Source organism: Dipodomys merriami, unplaced genomic scaffold (assembly GCF_024711535.1).
Source record: "Dipodomys merriami isolate MVZ:Mamm:240054 unplaced genomic scaffold, mDipMer1.0.p SCAF_17, whole genome shotgun sequence".
NCBI lineage: Eukaryota > Metazoa > Chordata > Mammalia > Rodentia > Heteromyidae > Dipodomys > Dipodomys merriami.
Window position 1 is genome coordinate 26,900,501 of NW_027203048.1, and position 20,564 is coordinate 26,921,064.

At 39.7% G+C, this 20,564-nt stretch overlaps 1 protein-coding gene across 1 annotated transcript in view; it reads right to left on the reverse strand.

Moving 5' to 3' along the window:
- Fshr (follicle stimulating hormone receptor) overlaps positions 1 to 19,089 on the reverse strand; it is a 157,801-nt gene extending 138,712 nt beyond the window's left edge. The window contains exon 1 of the mRNA XM_070025014.1: positions 18,938 to 19,089. Within this exon, the coding sequence (XP_069881115.1) occupies positions 18,938 to 19,089 (152 nt within the window). The remainder of the gene's footprint in view (positions 1 to 18,937) is intronic.
- Between the last annotated feature and the right edge of the window lie 1,475 nt (positions 19,090 to 20,564).

Below are 20,564 nucleotides of genomic sequence, written 5' to 3' on the forward strand. Positions count from 1 at the left end.
GGGAGGGCAACCAAAGATGATTTGGGGGCCAGCTCGGTGGAAGCACTTGTGAAAGGCAGAGAAAAAAATCACCTTGGATAAAAGAGTGGTTGGGTGGTAAAATAATTGAAAAAGTTGAGCATGTAAACAAGTAGAGATAGAAGATAAGAGACAGGTGAACCATCAAGAAAAAGGAATAAAAATAGAATAAGTATGTACATTTAAAAGTCTATGCTCATTAAAAACTGATACCTGATAAGGACCTTTATTTTTTTCCTGTGATACTGTACTGTTTTTTTTCTTCAGCTACTCCCCCACTACATTTTCCCTTATTTAAATTATGCAAGGTACAGATATTCTTGCATCCCTTCCATGAACTTTTCCTTCTCCAATGCACCCTGTCATTCTCCCAGCATGTCCTCGATGTCTGCCTCCTCTAAATTTTCCTGTAGTTAGCCTCTGTGTTTCTGGGTTATTTTTCCTTAGTTATAAATTCATACTTAAGTGGCTATTTTAAACTTACCAACTGTCCATGATCTCTTGAAATGGCTAAGAGAAATGTCTTAGGATCCTTGCTTCCTGGGTTACACTTCTGGATGTAGCACCTAGATTATTTACTTACTTGAATCATGCCTCAGTTTTTCTGAAATGGGGATTCAGTGAGATGACACAATGAAAGAACTAGAGCTGCGTCTGCACACGTGTGGATTGTTCTCTGGTGTGAATGAGCTCAATTATTCATTTATTACCAAGCCTACTGTCTCAGCTCCTATCTGTCCTTGAGAAGGTCACTAATCTCAGTCTCCTCAAGGGCCAGGAGCCAGGACTCCCTGATCATTCCAAGTTCCTGTCCCTGATTATCTGGTGAATGGAACATTCTGGCATTCTTTTCCCACCTCATGATCACTACCTGTCAATTCACAGGCTCTGTCCAATTTAGTTCAAACTGATCCAATTCAATACATCAATTCAATTTGCTACAAGTCATTGATGGTATTTATTCAGAAATGCCTTCTGAGGTCTCTGGAATGCCTAGCACTTGGCATGCCTAAGGCAAACAGAAGTGAAATATGAGAACCGGGGGCTGGGAAGGTGGCTCAGTGGTAGAGTGCTTGCCTTGCATGAATGAGGCCCTGGGTTCGATTCCCCAACACCACATAAGCAAAAAGAAAAAAAAGCCAGAAGTGAGGCTGTGGCTCACGTGGTAGCGCGCTAGCTTTGAGCTGAAGAGCTGAGGGACAGCATCCAGGCTGAGAGTTCAGGCCCCATGACTGGACCCCCCCACCCCTCCCAAAAAAAGAAAGAAATATGAGAACCCTCATTTCTGTGGATCTCAACAAAACTGAATGCTTTCTTTCACCATATATCTTTCTTAGTGGAGGGAAAAGAAAAAAGATTCTGTGTCCATTGGGACTTAAGGACTTTTTCTGCATACAATCTTGAGGAAAAGGACATTCAGCCAGTTGCTGGGAAATGCACTCATGCTAAGTGGTTTTAATTATTCCCTCCTTGAGAGAGAAGTTCCTAAAAACTGGCAAGCCTTCCCCAGAGGCTGCTATACTTCCATGGAAACCGAAGTGTGGCTTTTGCAGGTTTCAAACAATAGCAAAACAGAACCCCAATTATAAACCCAAGGAAGTCAATGGCTTTTCCATTTAGTCAAAAAAGAATTGATTTTTCCAAGTGTCACTTATACCATAACGATTATTAGAGACAATAGAGTGATGCAAAAATAAAATGAGGCTGGCTGCATCTTGACTGCTTAAATGGAGAAACAGGGTAGTTCTCAAGTTTTCTTGATATCCATTTTCATACTCATTTCTCTTAAAGGGTCATTTGAAGACCTACAAATAAAATGGTGAATTTAAGATAATTTAGGGGACGTTATCTAGCTCTAATTGGGAGCTATTCAATGTATAAAAGGCTAAATGAACCCATGTGTAAGTAAGATTCTTTGAGAGAATTGTGATCTCCAAAACATGTGACTTCAGTTTCAAAGATTTTTCTAGGCATGCTGAAATCTCAGCCAGTCCCTATTCAAGGCTGTTGATACAAATGAATGGAAAATTACTTCTGTACTCAAAGTCTTCTACTGCCTCAAGACACTTGTATTTCTCAATGGCAAACTAATTGCAAAACTAATTTATTCTGCACTCAGTCATAAAGGCTTTCATAGCTGTTCATCACAACTCACTAAGTTCTTGGGACTTCACCTTGGTTCTTTCTACCTAAAGCTCTCCAACGTATTAAAAAAGTAAAACACAAAGCCAGCATTTTTTTTCTGCAGAATAATCTTGAATTAAATGTTGCAATGGAAAATATTCAGCTTTTCTCACCTGCACCTAATGACACATTTCCAGAATGAGATTGATAATTCAGAGGTAATAATATTTCCTTCAGGAGTCAAAACTATTTTATTAATTTGCTACTGCTTGACTAGCTCTCCAAATGATTGTTCTGCCCATGGTACCATCTTCTCTCTACCATATATTTATATATTTGTTTTTCTATACCCAGAATACGTCTCAACTTGCCAGGGAAGAATCTTATCTTACTATATGTTTATTCTAGTGTGGGCATATCTCCTTTCAAAGAAGTTCTGCAGGACTCTGGTACACCTTGCTCACTCTGTCTTGATAGTATCTCATGATAATGTGAGAAGCTTTTTTCTTGTTTTCTATGTCTGTGCACGTGTGTGTGTGTGTGTGTGTGTGTGTGTGTGTGTGTGTGTGTTTATGTGTGTGTACTTTCTTTAGCTGAATTGAAAGGCATTCTGTCAGGGCTTGCATGGTTGGCATTCTATCCCAGCAAATGGTCACATTGAAAGTGTTCGATAAAGATATGTTGCTTGTAGTTATGGGTCTTGGATGATGTATGGCTTCGTTTATCATCTCAGTGATTTGCTGTGAAGATGTTGAACTCAGGATTTTGATATAACTTTTGATTCCTTTTTTTTTTTAGTTAGTATAACTGTATGTTGTTTGTGGCTGAAATTACTTCAGTTGAATGGCCAGGATTGTAAATACAGAGAAAGAAGGTCATTTTTGTTTCTGTCTCACTCAGGAGAAAATAAATCTGTTTCTTTCCTTTGTTCTACCAAACTGAAGTTGCCCTGGAAAGCAGGGCTTGCAATCCCATTTCTATGTATTTTGCTCACCATATCAAAGTGTTTAAAACCTCTTATACCTGCCAAGAAGAGCAGTTCACAGCTTTATTTTTAGGTGACAGAGCCATTGCCATTCACCAGACCAATATTTAGGACATGTGTAATGAATTATTTAAAGCTAATAATGCACATAGAAAATATTAAAGTAAAAATGAGATGAATAATTCCATTGTGATAACATTTGTTTCCTCATGGTTTGCACAATTGTTCTCTTTTGTGCAAGGGCATAGCAAGAATTTCAGAGATGGTTGTTCTAATCTCCTGACTGCTTTGCTGTTTCAGCCACAATCCATTCTCTGTTTTGTTTTTGTTTGATCCACAATATGGTATGTGACTGACTTCTAATGTGTCTATGTGAGGAGTCTTGTTATCTTATTTCAGTGCAGCAAAAAATATGACGAAGGCTGTAACAACAAGAAGCTACACAGGTCCTCTAGACTCAATCCTAAGAGCAAAAAGTCAAGAAGGAAATATTTCTTTTGGAAAATGTATGAAAGTTTCCAGATGTGGTAGTAAACACCTGCAATCCTAGCACTCAGCAAGTTCTGGGCAGGAGGAGATTCCGTTTGAAAACACCAAAGATTGTGAGTATAGCTCAAAGGCACATTTGCCTAAAATTTATGAAAACCCAGTGGGAAAAAAATCATTGTGTGTGGTATTTGCACTGAGGTTGTGTATTATCTGTCACCTCTCCTATCAAACAATAAAGAACCCAGTCCAGTCCGTTGTCTTGTTGTCAAGACTCAGGTTTCTCTCTTATTTCTCAGCTCCAACTGAAGGACTTTCTTCCCGAGGGCAGTAGAACATTAGCATTTCTCATGATATCCACAGCTTCCTTTTCTAAGGTATGTTTTGGGCACATGTGGCTGATAAATAGTAGTCCCCTTCTTTTGTCTGCTGCCTTAGGCATAATGCAACTGAGAGAGAATGCTGGAGTCTTAATTGTTCTTGGACATTTCACAGAGCAGCTGTTCCATGCCAGGAGGGTCAGACCAACAAGGTCTCAGGCCACTCCATCTCCTTATGTGAGCACTCAGATGTAGTGGTCTTAGATTGTTGAACAACCTCTCACTGCATACCTTATCCGGGATGTTAATTTCAACTGTGACTCTGAAGAAATGGAGGGACTCTGTGATAGTTTTGTTCAATTTTGTTTTCCTCACTCCCAAAATGGAGACAGTAATCACATCTGTACAAGACTATTTGGGGAGATACTATAAGAGACATACAATATAGAGACAGAGTAGGACCAAGAATTTTTTTAATTCATTCATCTCTTTTAGTTCTTTGCTTGATGGGACCTTCCATGTATTCACTCAATGAATATACATACTGAGCATCCACTCTGTGCCAGGGACAAGATAGCATGGTGAAGACTTTAATTCTAGTCTAGTGGCAGCAGGAGGATAAATAAATGAACATATTCAAGTCAGAGTAAGTTTATGAAAGGAATCAGAAGGACACATACTACAGCAATGGAGTGTCTCTATAGTGGACTGGTTAAGGGCAGACCTTCTGTCTGAAGGTGGTAGCATTTGCGTAGAGATTGGAAAGGTGAGGAGGAATGTGTAGAGGAGAGAGATAATCATTCTAGACAGAAAGAGAAATAACTGAAAAGAGCAAAAGCAGAAGGAAGAATAGAATAGAATAGAATAGAATAGTCCCCAAGATGGATTCAGTGTGGGTAGAGCATAGCAGTAATGGCAGGCAGTATGTGGTGGGCACTAAGTTTATGGAAAGGCAGACAGTGGCCAATGAGGTGTATGCTGTAGTCGAAGCATATGAGTAAGCTGCACGAGAGAAAGGGCTTTGTCTGTTTTGCTTTCTGCTCAATCCCCAGCACCTAGGACATTTCCTATCACAGTAGGTAGTCACAAAATATGGCTTGAATAAGTTTTATTCTGAGTGCAATCCTAAGCTGTATGGACAATTCTCTCTTACTGTCACATGGGGATGGACTGCAGCTTCAGTTGTAGCCAGGGAATGGGAAGTGCTTGGATCTCCTATAGTAATACAGATAAGAGATGATGGTGACTCAAAATAGGGAGATAGCAGGGGTTGAGACTTTAAAGCTATATTTGGGGAGCCAAATAACAAGCATCTAGCGCTTGATTGATTGATCTGGAGCTGAGGGTTTGATGGTATGCATACAGATTCATACAGATAATTGAGACTAGGAGAAGAGAGCATGGAACTTGGGCAAAGGAGATTATATGTACTTATTTCCATTTGTTTGTTTCGAGATGCCAGTGAGGGATCTAAGTGAGAGGTCAAGGCTTGTGTTGGATATACCGTGTCTGAGGCTTCATGAAGATGTCAAGCATGACACCTAACATTCTGAATGTCACTTAGATTTAAAGCCACTGGATCTGATGAGAACATCCAAAAGGGAATATAGATACACGTGTGTAGACACAGGGGACAGTAAGCACCAGATGAAGCCTGGGAAGTTAGCAGAGGAGATCAAGGTTTGGCAGAAAAATGTAAATGGAAATTAAATGTGGTATCACAGAAGACTGAAGTCATGGGAGACAAGGGCTTTGGTGAGCTGTGTGGAGTGCTCGCTCTTAAGAGTGAAATGTGGGCAGAGAACTCAAAGATTTTAGCTCCTATCTCAACGTAGGGCATTCTTCTCACATTCAAATGTTTATCTCTTTATCAGTTGAAAGATAACCACAGCATAAAGCATACTGGAGTAAAGTTTACTGGCATGTGTGGAGAATTTTCAGTGAAAATCAGATTGAAGGAGCTGAATAATGAATGGGGATTCCTGGGTCGTGATGGCATATTAAACAAACAACTGTTTGCTCCCTTCTAACCCCCACTGAGAAGACAGTGAGGGGTTGTTTTTTTCTTTAAAACATGAAGTCAAAAGGATAGAGGAAGCAGAATAACAAAATACTATGACTGTAAAGAAGATGGGTAAACGTGGTACTCAAGTTGTAACAACACATTGATTAGCAATGTTGGATTTCAGATCTTATTCTGAGATTCTCAATCAGAATCTACCTTGTCACAGTATCGTCTTGTGATTTGCATTCAAATGAGAGATGAAGCAGTACTAACTTGATGGACTCCACAGAATGGATTCCTAACCCAATGGGATTGACACCACACAACTTCTGAAATGCTCAGTGACTGGAAGTACTGGAAGTTGTTGGGAGTGGGTAGGCGGTGGAAGTGTAGTAAGTCACAGAAATACAGTAAAGTAGATAAATTTAAAAGAATTAGTGGAAATGTTGAGGGGTAGCTAGGCCTCCCACGCAGAACAATTTGGCAAGAGATCTTCCTTATCAAAGACCCAAAGACTTATTAATTTATTAATTTATTTTGGTGCTACTGAGGGTTGAACCCAGGGTCTTATACAATCCAGACAAGTGCTCTGTCCTTGAGCTATCCACTCATCTCATAACCTTTAAAGAATTTTATATTTTAGGGGCTGGGAAGTTGGCTCAGTGGTAGAGCGCTTGCCTTGCATGCCTGAGGCCCTGGGTTCGATTCCCAGCACCACATAAGCAAAAAAAAAAAAAAAGCCGGAAGTGGCGCTGTGGCTCAAGTGGTAGAGCACTAGCCTTGAGCTGAAGAGCTGAGGGACAGTGCCCAGGCCCAGAGTTCAGGCCCCACGACCGGACCCCCAAAAAAAAAAAAAAAAAAAAAAAGAATTTTATATTTTAGAAGATGTCTTACTGTGTTGCTCAGGATGGCTTTGAACTTGCTGTCTTCTGCTTTAGACTTCTGAATAGCTCAGATTATAGTGATGAACCACTATGCTACATGCCAAAAATCTATTCTTTAGACAGAGTAAACTCAAGGCTTTGGACATGAGGATACCAGATAGCATTTTTTTTGTGTGTTTTGTTTTGTTTTGTTTTTGGTTGGTTGCAGGGTTTGAACTCTAGGCCTGGGTGCTGTGCCTGAGCTCTTCAGCTCAAGGCTATCACTCTACCACTTGAGCCACAGTGCCACTTCTGGTGCTGAGGAATCGAACCCAGGGCCTCATGCATACAAGGCAAGCACTCTACTTCTGAGCTACCTTCCCAGCCTACCAGAGAGCATTTTTAAAGTGTGGGATGTAGTAATCCCTGCCCTTTCCTAAACTCCTGATCCAGCTACCAAAATGCTGCCAATGTAAGCTTTATGCTTTCAGATAGAAGTTTGGAAGAGTCTTCTTCATGGAGTTTGATCGGCTCAAAAGCCAGCTAGATTGTTTACTGAGGCCACTATAATTTCAGTTACTGTTGTTGCTCTTCTTTGTCTAGAATCTTCCCTGAGATTCTGGATTGCAAGGGCTGCTTTGTAGTCTTCCTATCTGACTATGAGAACTATTTGTTCTCTCTCTACTCCTCTCTCTAATATTTGTTTGTGAGAACTAGATGCCATTTTAAGACTGTGTGTTCTTACTGAAAGAGCTCAGCAGATTTTATTTTTCACACTCAGGGCATGATAAGCAATTTTGCTTCTGCATACATAATTCCAGATGACCTCTTTGCTTCCATTAATCTTCTCATTCTTTTCTTTTGTTGACTTTCCAGTTTGCTTTCTAAATTTAAAACATTCTTGTTGCACTTTGGCTACCCCTTCTCCAATATATACACTCAAAAGAAGTTTTATCCTGCTTCCCACAGAACAATTACTAATTAATTGAAGATTTCTTCTTTCCTGCCATGATTAGGAATTTTTTGAGACATATATGGGCTGTGTTAAGACAACTTTTGTGAAATTTCCAGCTTTTGGAGATGACACTCAGCTGCTGGGAATGGGAAAAATCTGAATACCAAATCCAATGATAGTCAAACTTTTACCCAACATGAATAGCGTTCATAAAACCAAGTAGCTTTAGGAAAAATTAAAAAATTGGAAAAGAAGAGATACAGCCTCAGCCTCCCCTTTTGTCAGTCGTGTCCAAGTTCTGGATCAGTATCATATTCAAATCCAAAGCATCCTATTCCTTATATTTTTTTTGCAACTTGAACATTTTTAATCAACTTTAAATATTTGGACATCTGCCACGTCCATCCTATCATTAATTTGCTGATGTTCATTTGTCATTTTATTTCATGGCTGTGTTCTCCTTGGAAAAAAAAAACGCAAAGATTTTTTTTTAATGGAGTGTTTGGAAAATAGCCCTACATAACCCCTGAAGGAGACCTTTCAGTGATCAGAAGGGCAGATCTAGGTGGGGCAGGCAGGTAGACACCTGTCTTCTGATCTGCTTCCTTTTGCCATCAGGCAGGCTGCTATCTTTTAATTGGTTTTCACTGGTCATCATTTCTTGTCACCCACTATCTGATTTTATATTGCACAAAGCAACATGCAATTAATCATCAAATTAGTGATTGGGACTATGACTATTTTGGGCTTTGAGGGGAATTTCAATGATTGTGGGTGAGAGTGAGGAAAAATACTATTGTCATTATTTGTTGCATGATTCTTTTAGCAACTTGGTAAGAACAGGGACCTGGCATCTCCTATTGATTGTTTTCTCCCAAGTGTCCAGTACAGTGACCTCCACATATGTAATCAATAAATATTTGCTTTTGAAAGAAAACTTCATGAGAAATGAGCCCTTTCCTGTAGCTCATTTCCTCTCTTTAAAGATGAGTGATATTGGAGTAGGAAAATATATTCTGATTTGAGAAAATAGTGGTATTTTGGTAGGGAGATATAAGATGTGTCTAGGAGCTGGGAAATAGCTATAGCAGGAGCTATTAGGAGACAGAATCGCGAACTAGATGCCAAACTATGGGGTACCTCTACATCAAACTTAGTGCTTTGACTTTTTGTCCTAAATCTGAGTGTTGAACCATAGAGTGTGATTAAAACAGGACAAGAACCTTGGGAAAACAGTTTAGGGAAGGGAGAAGACAGAAGGTTTGGAGAACAATTGAGAAGCTGTTACCACCAGGGGAGGGAAAATATATGCAGGAGGAACACTCTCTTCTAGGGATGGGATTTCCCATTATGAACCAAAATTTCATAGACTTTCATAGAGGGAACAGAATATTACAATGCTGGAGCCACTGCTGAGAGTGTAGTGCTCAAGGGGATGGCCGTTCAGAGAGCTTGCCTCATGTCCTTCTTGTTCCAAAAGCACACTGGGGAGATAACAATGCTCAGAGACATAATAGTTTGGGTTTATTTAGGTACAACATCATAAGCACAGCTGTAAGCCCTAACAATTCTTTGTTAACAGTAATTACCATTTGGGCATGTGGTAGGACACGCCTGTAACTTCAGTACTGGGGAGGGCAGAAATAGAGATGAAATCTGGGCTCATGAGTTTGAGACCAGTCTGACTTTCATACAGTGAATTTTATGCCAGCCTAGTCTACATAGTGAGAATCTTAAGATACATACATACATACACACATACATATACATACATACATACCACACACATCTCTCACCAAACTAAAAATAACAAAACAAGTACTTGTGTGGGGGTTCCTATGTTACCTTTATAATAAGGAAATTATCTATGAAACCCATGAGAAACATCCTCAGCTACTAAGTTACTGAGTCCCACAGCTGGGGTCAGATATGTATATTCATTACAGAACTGCTAGAATCTGAGACCTAGGAAAAAACATCTATTGGTTTGGGGGAAGTTTGGTGCCTAATATTTGTCAAATCAAGGCATTTTTAGAGCTATATGGAAACTTGATATCATTTTACTTCAATCTTTCAGCAGTCTACTCCTGAGTTTTTCTCTCTATTAGGTGCAATCGAACTTTCTCTGTCTTTGAAACTTAGTGAAACTTTAGAGGTTCCTGATTGGTAGAGGTTACCATCAAGGCATTGTGATGAAGTAGGTGTTGGGCATTTACTGCCTTTTCTGAAACAGAATTTCTCTCTGGGTAGGTTTGTACTGAAAAAAAAAAGTCCAGGGGTGGCTCAGCGGTAGAGTGTTTGCCTTGCATGCATGAAGCCCTGGGTTCGATTCCTCAGCACCACATAAGCAAAAAGAAAAAAGCCAGAAGTGGCGCTGTGGCTCAAGTGGTAGAGCACTCGCCTTCAGCTGAAGAGTTCAGGCCCCACAACCAGACCCCCCCCCCCAAAAAAAAAAGTCCAGAAAAGAGATGAAAGAGAGAAGACTCAAGCCACTCCTAAAAATAAAAATATAATTACACTCAAGTCCATGACAAAGGCTTGCTTGCTTTATTCAAATACTTTCTGCATGTCCCTTGGAAGGTTTCAGATCAGGAGGCAGGTGCATATGAAAGAACAAGGTTGATGGCATGTCCAGGTCACAGATACATGACATGCTCCGAGTTACTTCAGGGAGAGGTCAGATTAAGAACAAACATTCAAATCTCATTATAATCAGATCCTAGGCAATTAAAAATAATTATCTTTTTCCTAGGTGACCTTGCCAGATATATAAGCTAGAATCTAGTCTAAATAAAGCTAAATTGGAGAGTCTACATGGAACTGTTAAAAAAAAAATAAAAGAAAAGAACAGTCCAATCAACCCCAGTGACTTGTTAATCCAATTAGTGGCTTTGGAGAAGAATAATCAAAAGTTAAGTGCATTTCCCATTTTCTACCATGATATGACATCCTACTTCTATAGTTTAGGTTTCTTTAGATGAGGAAGAACAGCAGACTCCTGGAGGTAAACAAGATTTTAGCCTCCCCTAGGGAGTGCAGTTCTATACTATCAAATCCTCACTCTTCAGTTGCTGATAATGACTAAATTATAGCTCTTAGCCAATTCTCTGGGTAGAGTTCATCTTCTACTTTGAAAGATTCTTTCACTGCAATGCAATTTCTGCTTTTTTTTTAAAGGTACTGAATTCTTTATTCTTTTGGTTATTTTTTGGCTCTCTTATAGTGAATATAAACCTTCCTTTCTCACAGCCCAATTACATTCCAAATGTTGGATGTAACATATCATCTTGAATGATCCCAGCCACAGGATTTTATGTTGAAAGGAAGGATTATGTCAGTATTAACATGAGCTTGGTGTTGTTGGTTTTCATAAAAAAGATGTCTTAAAAAGACAAGGTTACTGGGTAGTGCTAGCTCATGCCTATAATCCTACTACTCAGGAGGCTGAGGTCTGAGAAGTGCAGTGTGAACATCTGTAAAACTGTTGTCACGAATTAACCGCCAAAAAGCTGGAAGTAGAGCTGTGGCTCAAGTGGTAGAACACTGGTCTTGAGCTGACAAAGCTAAGAGACAGTACCTACACCCTGAGTTTAAGCCCTAGTGTAGGTGTGCACATGCACACAAACACATGCACACGCACACACACACACACACAGACACAAGACAAGGTAGTAGGAGTGACAGCAGTGTTTAGACTTGAACACCCAATGCAATCTGTACAAAGAGTAGTTGGGGTTTCTGTTTGTATGTTTGTTTATTTTGAGACAGAGTATCTCTAAATAAACCAGGCTGACCTTGAACTCACAATTCCCAGCCTTCCCAGTGTTGAGATTACAAACTTATGCTACTGTGTCTGGTTGGAGTTTTGTTTGATAACTGAATAGAGCTGCCATAATTAAGGTACATCTACGGGACACAGGAAACCTAACATTGAGATTTGATATCTGATCCTAATTGGCAAAAATTACATTGATTTGAACATTTCTATATGGTTTAAAGTGATTGTGTTCAGACAATTTTATTTATACTTTCAACGTTATTCTTAAGTATAGAGAAGCAGATATCATACTTTAAATCAAGAGAATTGAGTGACGTGCCTAGAGTATAGAATACTCAACTTTTAACTTAGCAAACTTGTTTCTCTTTTTCTGAATAAATTAATGGATCCTAGAATGACATACAGGCATTTTCTTAAAACAAACACATAAAAGACCAAGGGAAACAGAAAACTATCAAATCTTATGGTAGTTCACTGTAGGAGAGAGCAATAATCATCTTTTATAGAAATCTTTTCTTCAGTACCAAGGAGCAGAGCAAATAAACAGATGTAATTCCCCCTGATTTATTAAATCACTTGCTCTACACATAATTGAGGGCCCAGACAGACACTGCACTGAACCTGGAGCAGGAAGTACCACAGGGACATTTTCACTGCAGTTGAACAACTAAGCCACACATGAAAAATGAAATGCAAAGCAAGAATAAGTACAAAATGAACTGTACCAGGGTTCAGACGAGGGTAAGATTAAATAAAGATGAACTGGTAAAGGATGACTTCAGCACAGTGACAAACTTTGAGTGTAGTGCAAAGAAGAAACTGAGGACAGCAGACAGACGTAAAGACAGAGAAGTAGAAATGCACACACCATGCTGCATAGAGTCCTTGTTAGCCACAAAGAGCAGGCTCCTGTTGGAAAATGGTAAGATATGAGAAAGATGAGCTATTAAGCTATTGAATGGTTTTGAACTGAGATAGCATAATAATATGGTGACAGTGCCAATTTTGTGGAGGAAATAGAATGACAGTGGGTGGGCTGATTTGTTTCCTCAAAGTAATTGTAAGATATAGACTTTGGTGAGGGCCCAAGCAAAGATGATGCCAAATGCAAAGTGACAATTCAGGGGCTGGGAAGGTGGCTCAGTGGTAGAGCGCTTGCCTTGCATGCCTGAGGCCCTGGGTTCGATTCCTCAGCACCACATAAGCAAAAAGAAAAAAGCCGGAAGTGGCACTGTGGCTCAAGTGGTAGATTGCTAGCCTTGAGCTGAAGAGCTGAGGGACAGCGCCCAGGCCCAGAGTTCAAGCCCCACGACCGGACCCCCCCCCCCAAAAAAAAAGAAGAGTGACAATTCATGCAGACAGCATTAAGAAGTTTATAAAAACCTTTGGTCATTGGTCATTTGGTTGGACAAGGTAAGAACTAACTTTCTCATGGCTGAGTGAAGTCTATACTTTAGTACCACCTTCTTGATGAAGATATAGCACATTCTTAACTAGCTATTTCTCAGATGGTAAGTAATGAAAATAGATTCAGGGTTCATATTTGGCTATGTTTTAGCAATGGGTTGGAGCCAAGGAGTCTGATATTAGTTCAGACTTTAGAACTGACTTTTTCTGCTATCCAGGCTTAGATAGAGCAGTCTGTTGACCAACTGTTTTAGAAAGTGTATTCTGTGGAATATTAACTCCCAAAGATTCTTTTAGGAAAAGATTTCACAATTAAACATGTCAATCAAACATCAAAAACTCTGCTTGAGATCACTGAATTTACTATCTCATCAAAAGCTTCTCTTTTGGTGTTGGACACTAATATCTCCCTCAGAACTAAATACCAAGGAAGAGCTAAACTAGGCACCCTTTCCCCTTTTAAGCTCCTAACCAAATCATTACCTATGATTCTATAATGTGCACGACAATCTATAGTAAGATAAGGATACAAGAAAGAACAAAAAAGGGGGAAAGGGATTATCAGATAAGTCAGTACTAGTCAAATAAATGTATTGAGATATATGAACAGTTGTTGTGAGGTGAAGATTCAATACAGAAAGACTATATTATAATCTTAGTAAGGACTCCGGTTATGGGAGCCAGAATGGTTACCATCTCTTTCCTACGGTATTTTAAGTCTGACCCTGCTAGAGAAAAAGATGGCGTATCTATACAGATTTACAATTTCTGCTTTAGAATTGGTGCTTGCATTATCCTGGGGAATTCTAACCCCAGGTAGAATAACACAAGGCTCAAAGAACTTTTCTAGATTCATTGCTTGCCTCCAGCTGCAACAGTTTCCTTGGATAAGTCAGACATCCTAATGCCTTTGACATTGTTCAGAACAAACCCACTCCATGAGTTCTTGGTGAACACTGACAGACTAAGAAATATTTTTTCTTAGTGCATGAAATATAAATGTTACAACCAGTAGGAGGAGGAGATTATTCTTAAACAAAAGGGAGATTGCAAACTATTTCAGTTATAAAAATCCTACGGCAGAATGAAAAAAATAGGCAACATTGACCAAGAAGCATTGTACTCATAACCTGAATTATGGAATTGTAATCACTTGTTACAACTACTTAATAGTAACAGCAACAACAACAATGATAATAAAAGGAAGTTGGAAATTTAAAAAATCTTATGGTAGCTGGGTGCTGGTAGCTTATGCCTGTAATCCTAGCTACTCAGGAGGCTGAGATCTGAGGATCATGGTTCAAAGCCAGCCTGGGCAGGAAAGTCCATGAGACTCTTACCTCTAATAAACCACTAGAAAACTGGAAGTGGCGCTGTGGCTCAAGTGGTAGAGTGCAATCCTTGAGCTGAAGAGCTGAGGGACAGTGTCCAGGCCCAGAGTTGAAGCCCCATGACTGACAAAAAAAAAAAAAAATCCTATGGTAATTGTTTCCAAAGCATGCCCATACTCCTTGACTGATTTTGGTCTTCAGGAAAGTCCTCTGGGGGAAGTGGGGTTTGCTGTTTACAGATGTGAATATCACCATCACTATCGTCCACATCATAAAAGATAATATTTTTCCAAGTTTGTATTAAATTTGTGTTGTTTACTTATATTGTCTCATTAAGTCTTCATAGCAGTTCTGTGAGTTACGAACACATTGTAATTTCCATCATAGAGCCAAGAGCCCACAGGACAGAGCAAAACCTTAATGGCATGGTATAGAAGTATGCTATATCTGTATGCATGTTACCTAACATATATAACATGCTTATATAACCTAGCATATATATATATACATAGTTTATATGTACATATATACATATATAACCTATATAAGTATATAACATGCTGTGATATATAACATATATATGTATGTATATATACATATATAACACATATATATGAAAATAGTGTAGTGAAACTCACCAAAAACTATTAAAAAGGAAGAAGAGGAGGAGGAGTTAAAGAAGAGTAATATAAACAAGGTAAATTTCATCAAAATACATACTTGCTATAAATATAATAGCAAAAGTCTCTTTGTACAATTACTTTGTAATGTTGGGATCTTCTCAGATTCCCTTACCCCAGACTTGTCAGAAATAGTTACAGAGTAATCAATTAGTACTACCTCCAAACTTCTCCAGCTCCTGACCTACTCTAGAGGCTTAGTGCTTTCTCTGTGGTACCAGGTTGTTTCAGGCTGCCTAGATCCTGTGTATGCCATTAATACTTAATCACTCAGCTGGACTCTAAATCAGAAGTGGGCAATATTTAGCTTTTGAGCCAACTTTGGTTCTCCCCATGCTCTGGTGTGTGTGTGTGTGTGTGTGTGTGTGTGTGTGTGTGTGTGTGTGTGTGTGTGTGTGTGTGTGTGTGTGTGTGTGTGTGCGCGTGCGCATGTGTGTTTGAACTCAGGGTCTCAAGTTCTTGCTTGGATTTCTTTTTGCTTATGGTTAGTGTTCTACCACTTGAGCCATGCCTCTAATTCCAGCTTTTCCCGGTCAGTTGGAGATCAGTGTCTCATGGATTTGTCTGCTTAGAGACAGCTCTGAACCATAACTTCAGATCACAACCTCCTGAGGAGCTAGGATTATAGGCTTTAATTATTTTTATGATAGAATCTCACATTATTTTTCCTAGCCAGCCTCAGAAGACAGCCTTGTCACCTGTTCCTACCACCTGGGAAAATAATAAACCACCACGCATGGCTTATTCTTTAAGACAGAGGATAGTGAATGAACATTTTGCTCAAGCTGGCTTGAAACTATGATCCGCCTGTCTCTGCCTCCCAAGTAGCTTGGATTTCAGGCATCAACTGACCTATATTTACATGACTGGAAACTAAAAATAATAACTTTTGTGATGTAAAATTATATGAATCACAAATTTTAGTGTCAATTAATAGGGTTTTATTGGACCACTCCCATAGCTTACTCATTTATATGTTATCTAAGGCAACTTCCATATTGCTACCAGGACAGAGAAACTACTGTATGGCCCAGAACGCTGATTTCTGGTTCAAGTTCTCAGGGACAAACACCCAAGGACACCCAAGGACACACTCTCAAGGACTCTTAAAGACAATTTTTTTATCTTTTCAAAGAAGAAAAGAATCAGAAGACATGCATTGTACACAACTTGCCAAGAAGGAATTAACACAAATTCAAGTCTAGTTCCCAGTTCTGTGATCCTGCAGCTGCAGAGACATCTCTTCCCAAACAATGTAGCATTTCCTGCTTTGATTTGTACCACTTGCAAAACAGAGTGATTGTACCAAACTTGCAGTTGGATTGTGAAATTTGAATGCAGTATAGGTATGAAGCATTAAGCAAATCATAGGAGCCATTGGGTAAGTAGATGGGTTTCTGGGTTCTTTTGATGATAGCTGAGAGATAGGCAGAATGAAATGAAAACTACTATGAGGTGGACAGAATGATAGGATTAAAGTAGTACATGAAGTTTCCAAGTGAACTTCACTAACAATGAACCTTCCCCATACTGACAGATGGAGCAATTACAACCCACAAAGCCCAGCTATTCCATCTACATGCAATGGATCTGATCATCTTTAGACTCCATACCCAAACTTGGAGCATTTTCAAAGTGTATGAGAAACAAAACAGGCCTTTCTGTTTCTCTTCTACCTGTGTACCAGATAGCCCCAATCCAGTCTTCTTAAGGAGCAAAAGTAATTGTTTTTCTTTCACGCTAACAGAACAGAACATCTGAGATTCAGTTTAATTGGCATTTTATCTCCTCTTTAGTGACTGGCACACCAAAAATATCCTCAAATATATTTTCTATTTTATCTACCCACCAAAGCAACATTTTTCTTCTTTCCCTCAGAAAACATTGCCAAGAAGATTGCAAAGCTAAATGTAGGATGGTTTACCTCAAGATCTATCTGCTAAGGAGTATACTGAAGAAAGAATCTTCTCCAGATTAGGTAACCAGGAGAACTTAATCTTCACAACTCCTAAACAGCCATCCGCATTTCTCTGACGAGGGGCATGCCTGTAGCGTATGCTTTCTTTCTGTGCTTATTTTTTTTTTTTAGCAATATTGTCCTCTACTCTGTACTCCTCCAAAAGAGTTGACCCAAAGCCAGCCTTTATCATGAGTTTGACATTTGTTTCTGGTACTTATCTGACATACCGTCTCCACAATCTCTTTCCATAAAATTTCAATAGCTCTTTCAGTGGTTGCAAAATGCTCTTGGGGAGAGATGCATTTATACCTTAGTCTAATTAAATCACTTATACCTTAGTATAATGAAAAAAGAATCATACACCTACTTTTACCACCCTCATCCATACACTGCCTGCAAGATTTGGGTATAAGAATAAACATTTTCCTTCCTCTCACTCTTTTCCTTCCTCCCTCCCTTCCTTCCTCCCTCTCTTTCTTTTTCTTTTTATCCAATGTTTTTTATGTAAAGTAGAAAAAAAGATCTTTTCTGGTGAAGACATATCACCTAGCAGGAAGCCTAGAGCAGAAGAGAGTTTTGGGAGTAGACAAATGTCATCCTCAAATTAAATCTTATTAGGGACCGTTAACTTTAGTAACTGAATGGGACATTTGGCCCACAAGGATACATAGAAAGAAGGTTGGGCAGGTCTTTGAGAGGTGGAAATTAGGGATGGGTGGGAGAATGTGTACCTTTTAGTGTTAACAACAATCAAATCCAGCAGATTGTTTAAAATTGCTTTAGAAGTACAGAAGCTGGGGCTCAGGAGACCCAATTACTCAGTAATAAAAACTGTTCCAAGTACTCAGTAGCAAGTGACTTCTCACAAGAGCTCAGGGTCAAGGTTTTCTCCTGGCTTATAGGTGACCTAATAAACCAGACTGTCATCTTTTTCCATAGGCACATTTTTCAGCATAATCAGGACTAATTGTCTCATGGGAGACAGTGTAGCCAAAACACAGAGATGGCCAGTTATTTCCCAAGTCTCTGTAGCTGTCTCTGCCCTGAAGATGAGAGGTATGCTTGGAAAAGGGCGAGCAGACAGCCAGGTTGCTGCTTTTTGATTCTGAGGAAAAGCTGAAATGCACTAACAACACTGATGGAGTAACTTGCGAACTGGAAGGATGACTGTGTTCTTATCAATACTTTTAGTCAACAAGAATGAAAATCGGTCCCCAGCCCCAGTAGTGGTTTCTGTTTATAATCCTTACCATAAAGACATCTACTTAATGAAGAAGTAAGCAAGACATAGGGAAAGTGCTGAGCCCAAATGTCTGATGTCTAGTCTGGACTCTACCTCCACTCATTTGTGAGTTCAGATTCCCAATTTATAAAATGGAGAGACACAATAAGATGATGTCCACTTTCTTGTCCAACTTGAAGACACTGTTGGCTGCCTGTTAAAATAGTTCACTAAGAATCTAAAGTTAGTGCCACACTTTTCCGGCTGTTTTTCTATATTTCTCCCTCTGCTTTCTTCCTTTGTTTCCCCATCCCTTCTTTTCCCCTCTCCTCTTCTACACCTCCTCTTATTTCAGGAAGCAGAATCCCACTTCAGGAACTATTTCAAAGCTCCAGAAGCTCAGGCATTCTCCAATACAGTGTCCCTAGGAGATAGATATTATGTATTCAACTTATATCAGCCAGCTTTCTCCATCCAGCTCTAGGTCTCCTAACTTTTCTGTGTTGCTTTCTTTCTTCTTCTTTTTTTTCTGGTTCTGCTAAAGAGAGTGTGGAATTCTTGAGCGAATGTTTTTAAAAGACTAAAAATCTCCTCCCTTTACTTTTGGATTCAAGTTTCCACACTAAGATCCTTGGAAAGCCACAGGGCAAGAAGCTTCAGCTGAGGAAGTTTGTTTAATTCAAGCCTTTGGTCAAGGCAGAAATATTTCAACCCCACAGATAGCAAGCAGCCTAATGCAAAAATAATAATAGTTCTCTGTGCACCGATGTCAGCTACGCAGCTGTTCCCGCTTTGATACTCACAGTTCGACTGCATTTCGGGGGAGGTCGGGGGGAATCTCTGTCACCTTGCTGTCTTGGCAGAGGAAAACTCTGTTAGTGCACTGACACAGGCGATGCTGACATCCAGATGCCACGCTCAGGAGTGCCACCCAAGAGACCAGGAGCAAGGCCATGCTCATTTCTCCGTCCACTTGCTGTCCACTTGCATTGGCAGCAAGCAGTCTCCACAGATGTCAGAGGCTCCACAGAGTGTCCTGGTGAGAGGAGATCTGTCTTGAGAACTGGCAAGGTCACGTGACCTAAACCAAGGGATTTTTTTTTTTTTTGTCATTTCCAGGCTAGTAAAATTAATGTGTGCTAGCAGTGATTTCCAAGTCAGGATAATCAGATAATCTACTCCCTTACCTTTCAAGATTGGGTTTCTTACACCTGACCTGAGGAAGAGACAAACAGAGCCTTGATCAACGACTGGAATAACTTGCCTGGTTCCACTGGACAATTGTCCTCACTAGTTATCATTTTCTTCTTAACCCAGACAGGACTGACTTTCTCCTTCTAAAGCCATTATAGTGTCGTGCATCCTTGGGAAGGGTACTGATCAGAAAAGGGGTGTGGTCTTGCCTCAGGCTTCAGCATCAGTATTGTCCTCTGACCCAACTGATGCCTGATATTCTGGACTGAAGTCATGAATATCTTTTTTCACTGTCCTTCGTAGCCATACATGGCAGACATAAGCCAGTGGGTGAGCAAGGTCTAAGGTCAGAGGCATTGCTGCTAGGGTGATCTGCAGGAATACTTAGCCTATCTGAATGGTCTAAAAATGGGCTATGTTTCTGGCGGGGATTTGATTAAGGTGCTCATGCACAGCTTTGCATGTTGTATCCTTCTGGCATCTGTCTTTTGCAGGCAAGGAAGCTTGTCCTTGACATTTGGCAGTTGGCACACATGAATTTATTCCATCTACAATTTTTGGATTTGAGTATTTTCTGTAGTGGTAACTTTGAGACAGCCTTCCAGTGAGGGATCTGAGGAGTTTGGGGCAACACTTTTAGTAAAAGTTTCAACTTCAAGATATATGAATATGTTGGGCATAGAGTGCCTGTGGCTCATGCCTAAAATCCTAGCTACTCAGGAGGTTGAGATCTGAGGATCGCAGTTCAAAGCCAGCCCAGTTAGGAAAGTCCATGAGATGCTGATCTCTAATAAATCACTAGAAAACCAGAAGTGGTGCTGTGGCTCAGAGTGTAGAGTGCTAGCCTTGAGTCAAAGAGCTGAGGGACAGCAACCAAGCCTAGAGTTCAAGTCCCATGACCAACCAAACAAAAAGATATACAAACATGAAAAGCTATGGAATCTAAGATCATCCTTATAACTTGTTAACTGCTAAAATGAGTTTCACCCTCATCTTAATAAGATTCTCAGGAAGAAGAGGCTAAAAACACACATCTATCCTACCCTTCTGTACACCCTCTCAGCCTCACTGAAGAAAAATGACATTTAAGAAATAAATCATCATGCTAAGTGAAATGAACCCCAAGATAAGGACATAAGAGATTTTATCTTTATTGCTATTCTTTTTTAAAGTACTTATAATGTACTATGTGATTTTTAAATTTCTTTTGTATGTTCTTCCCCCATGGTATAACCC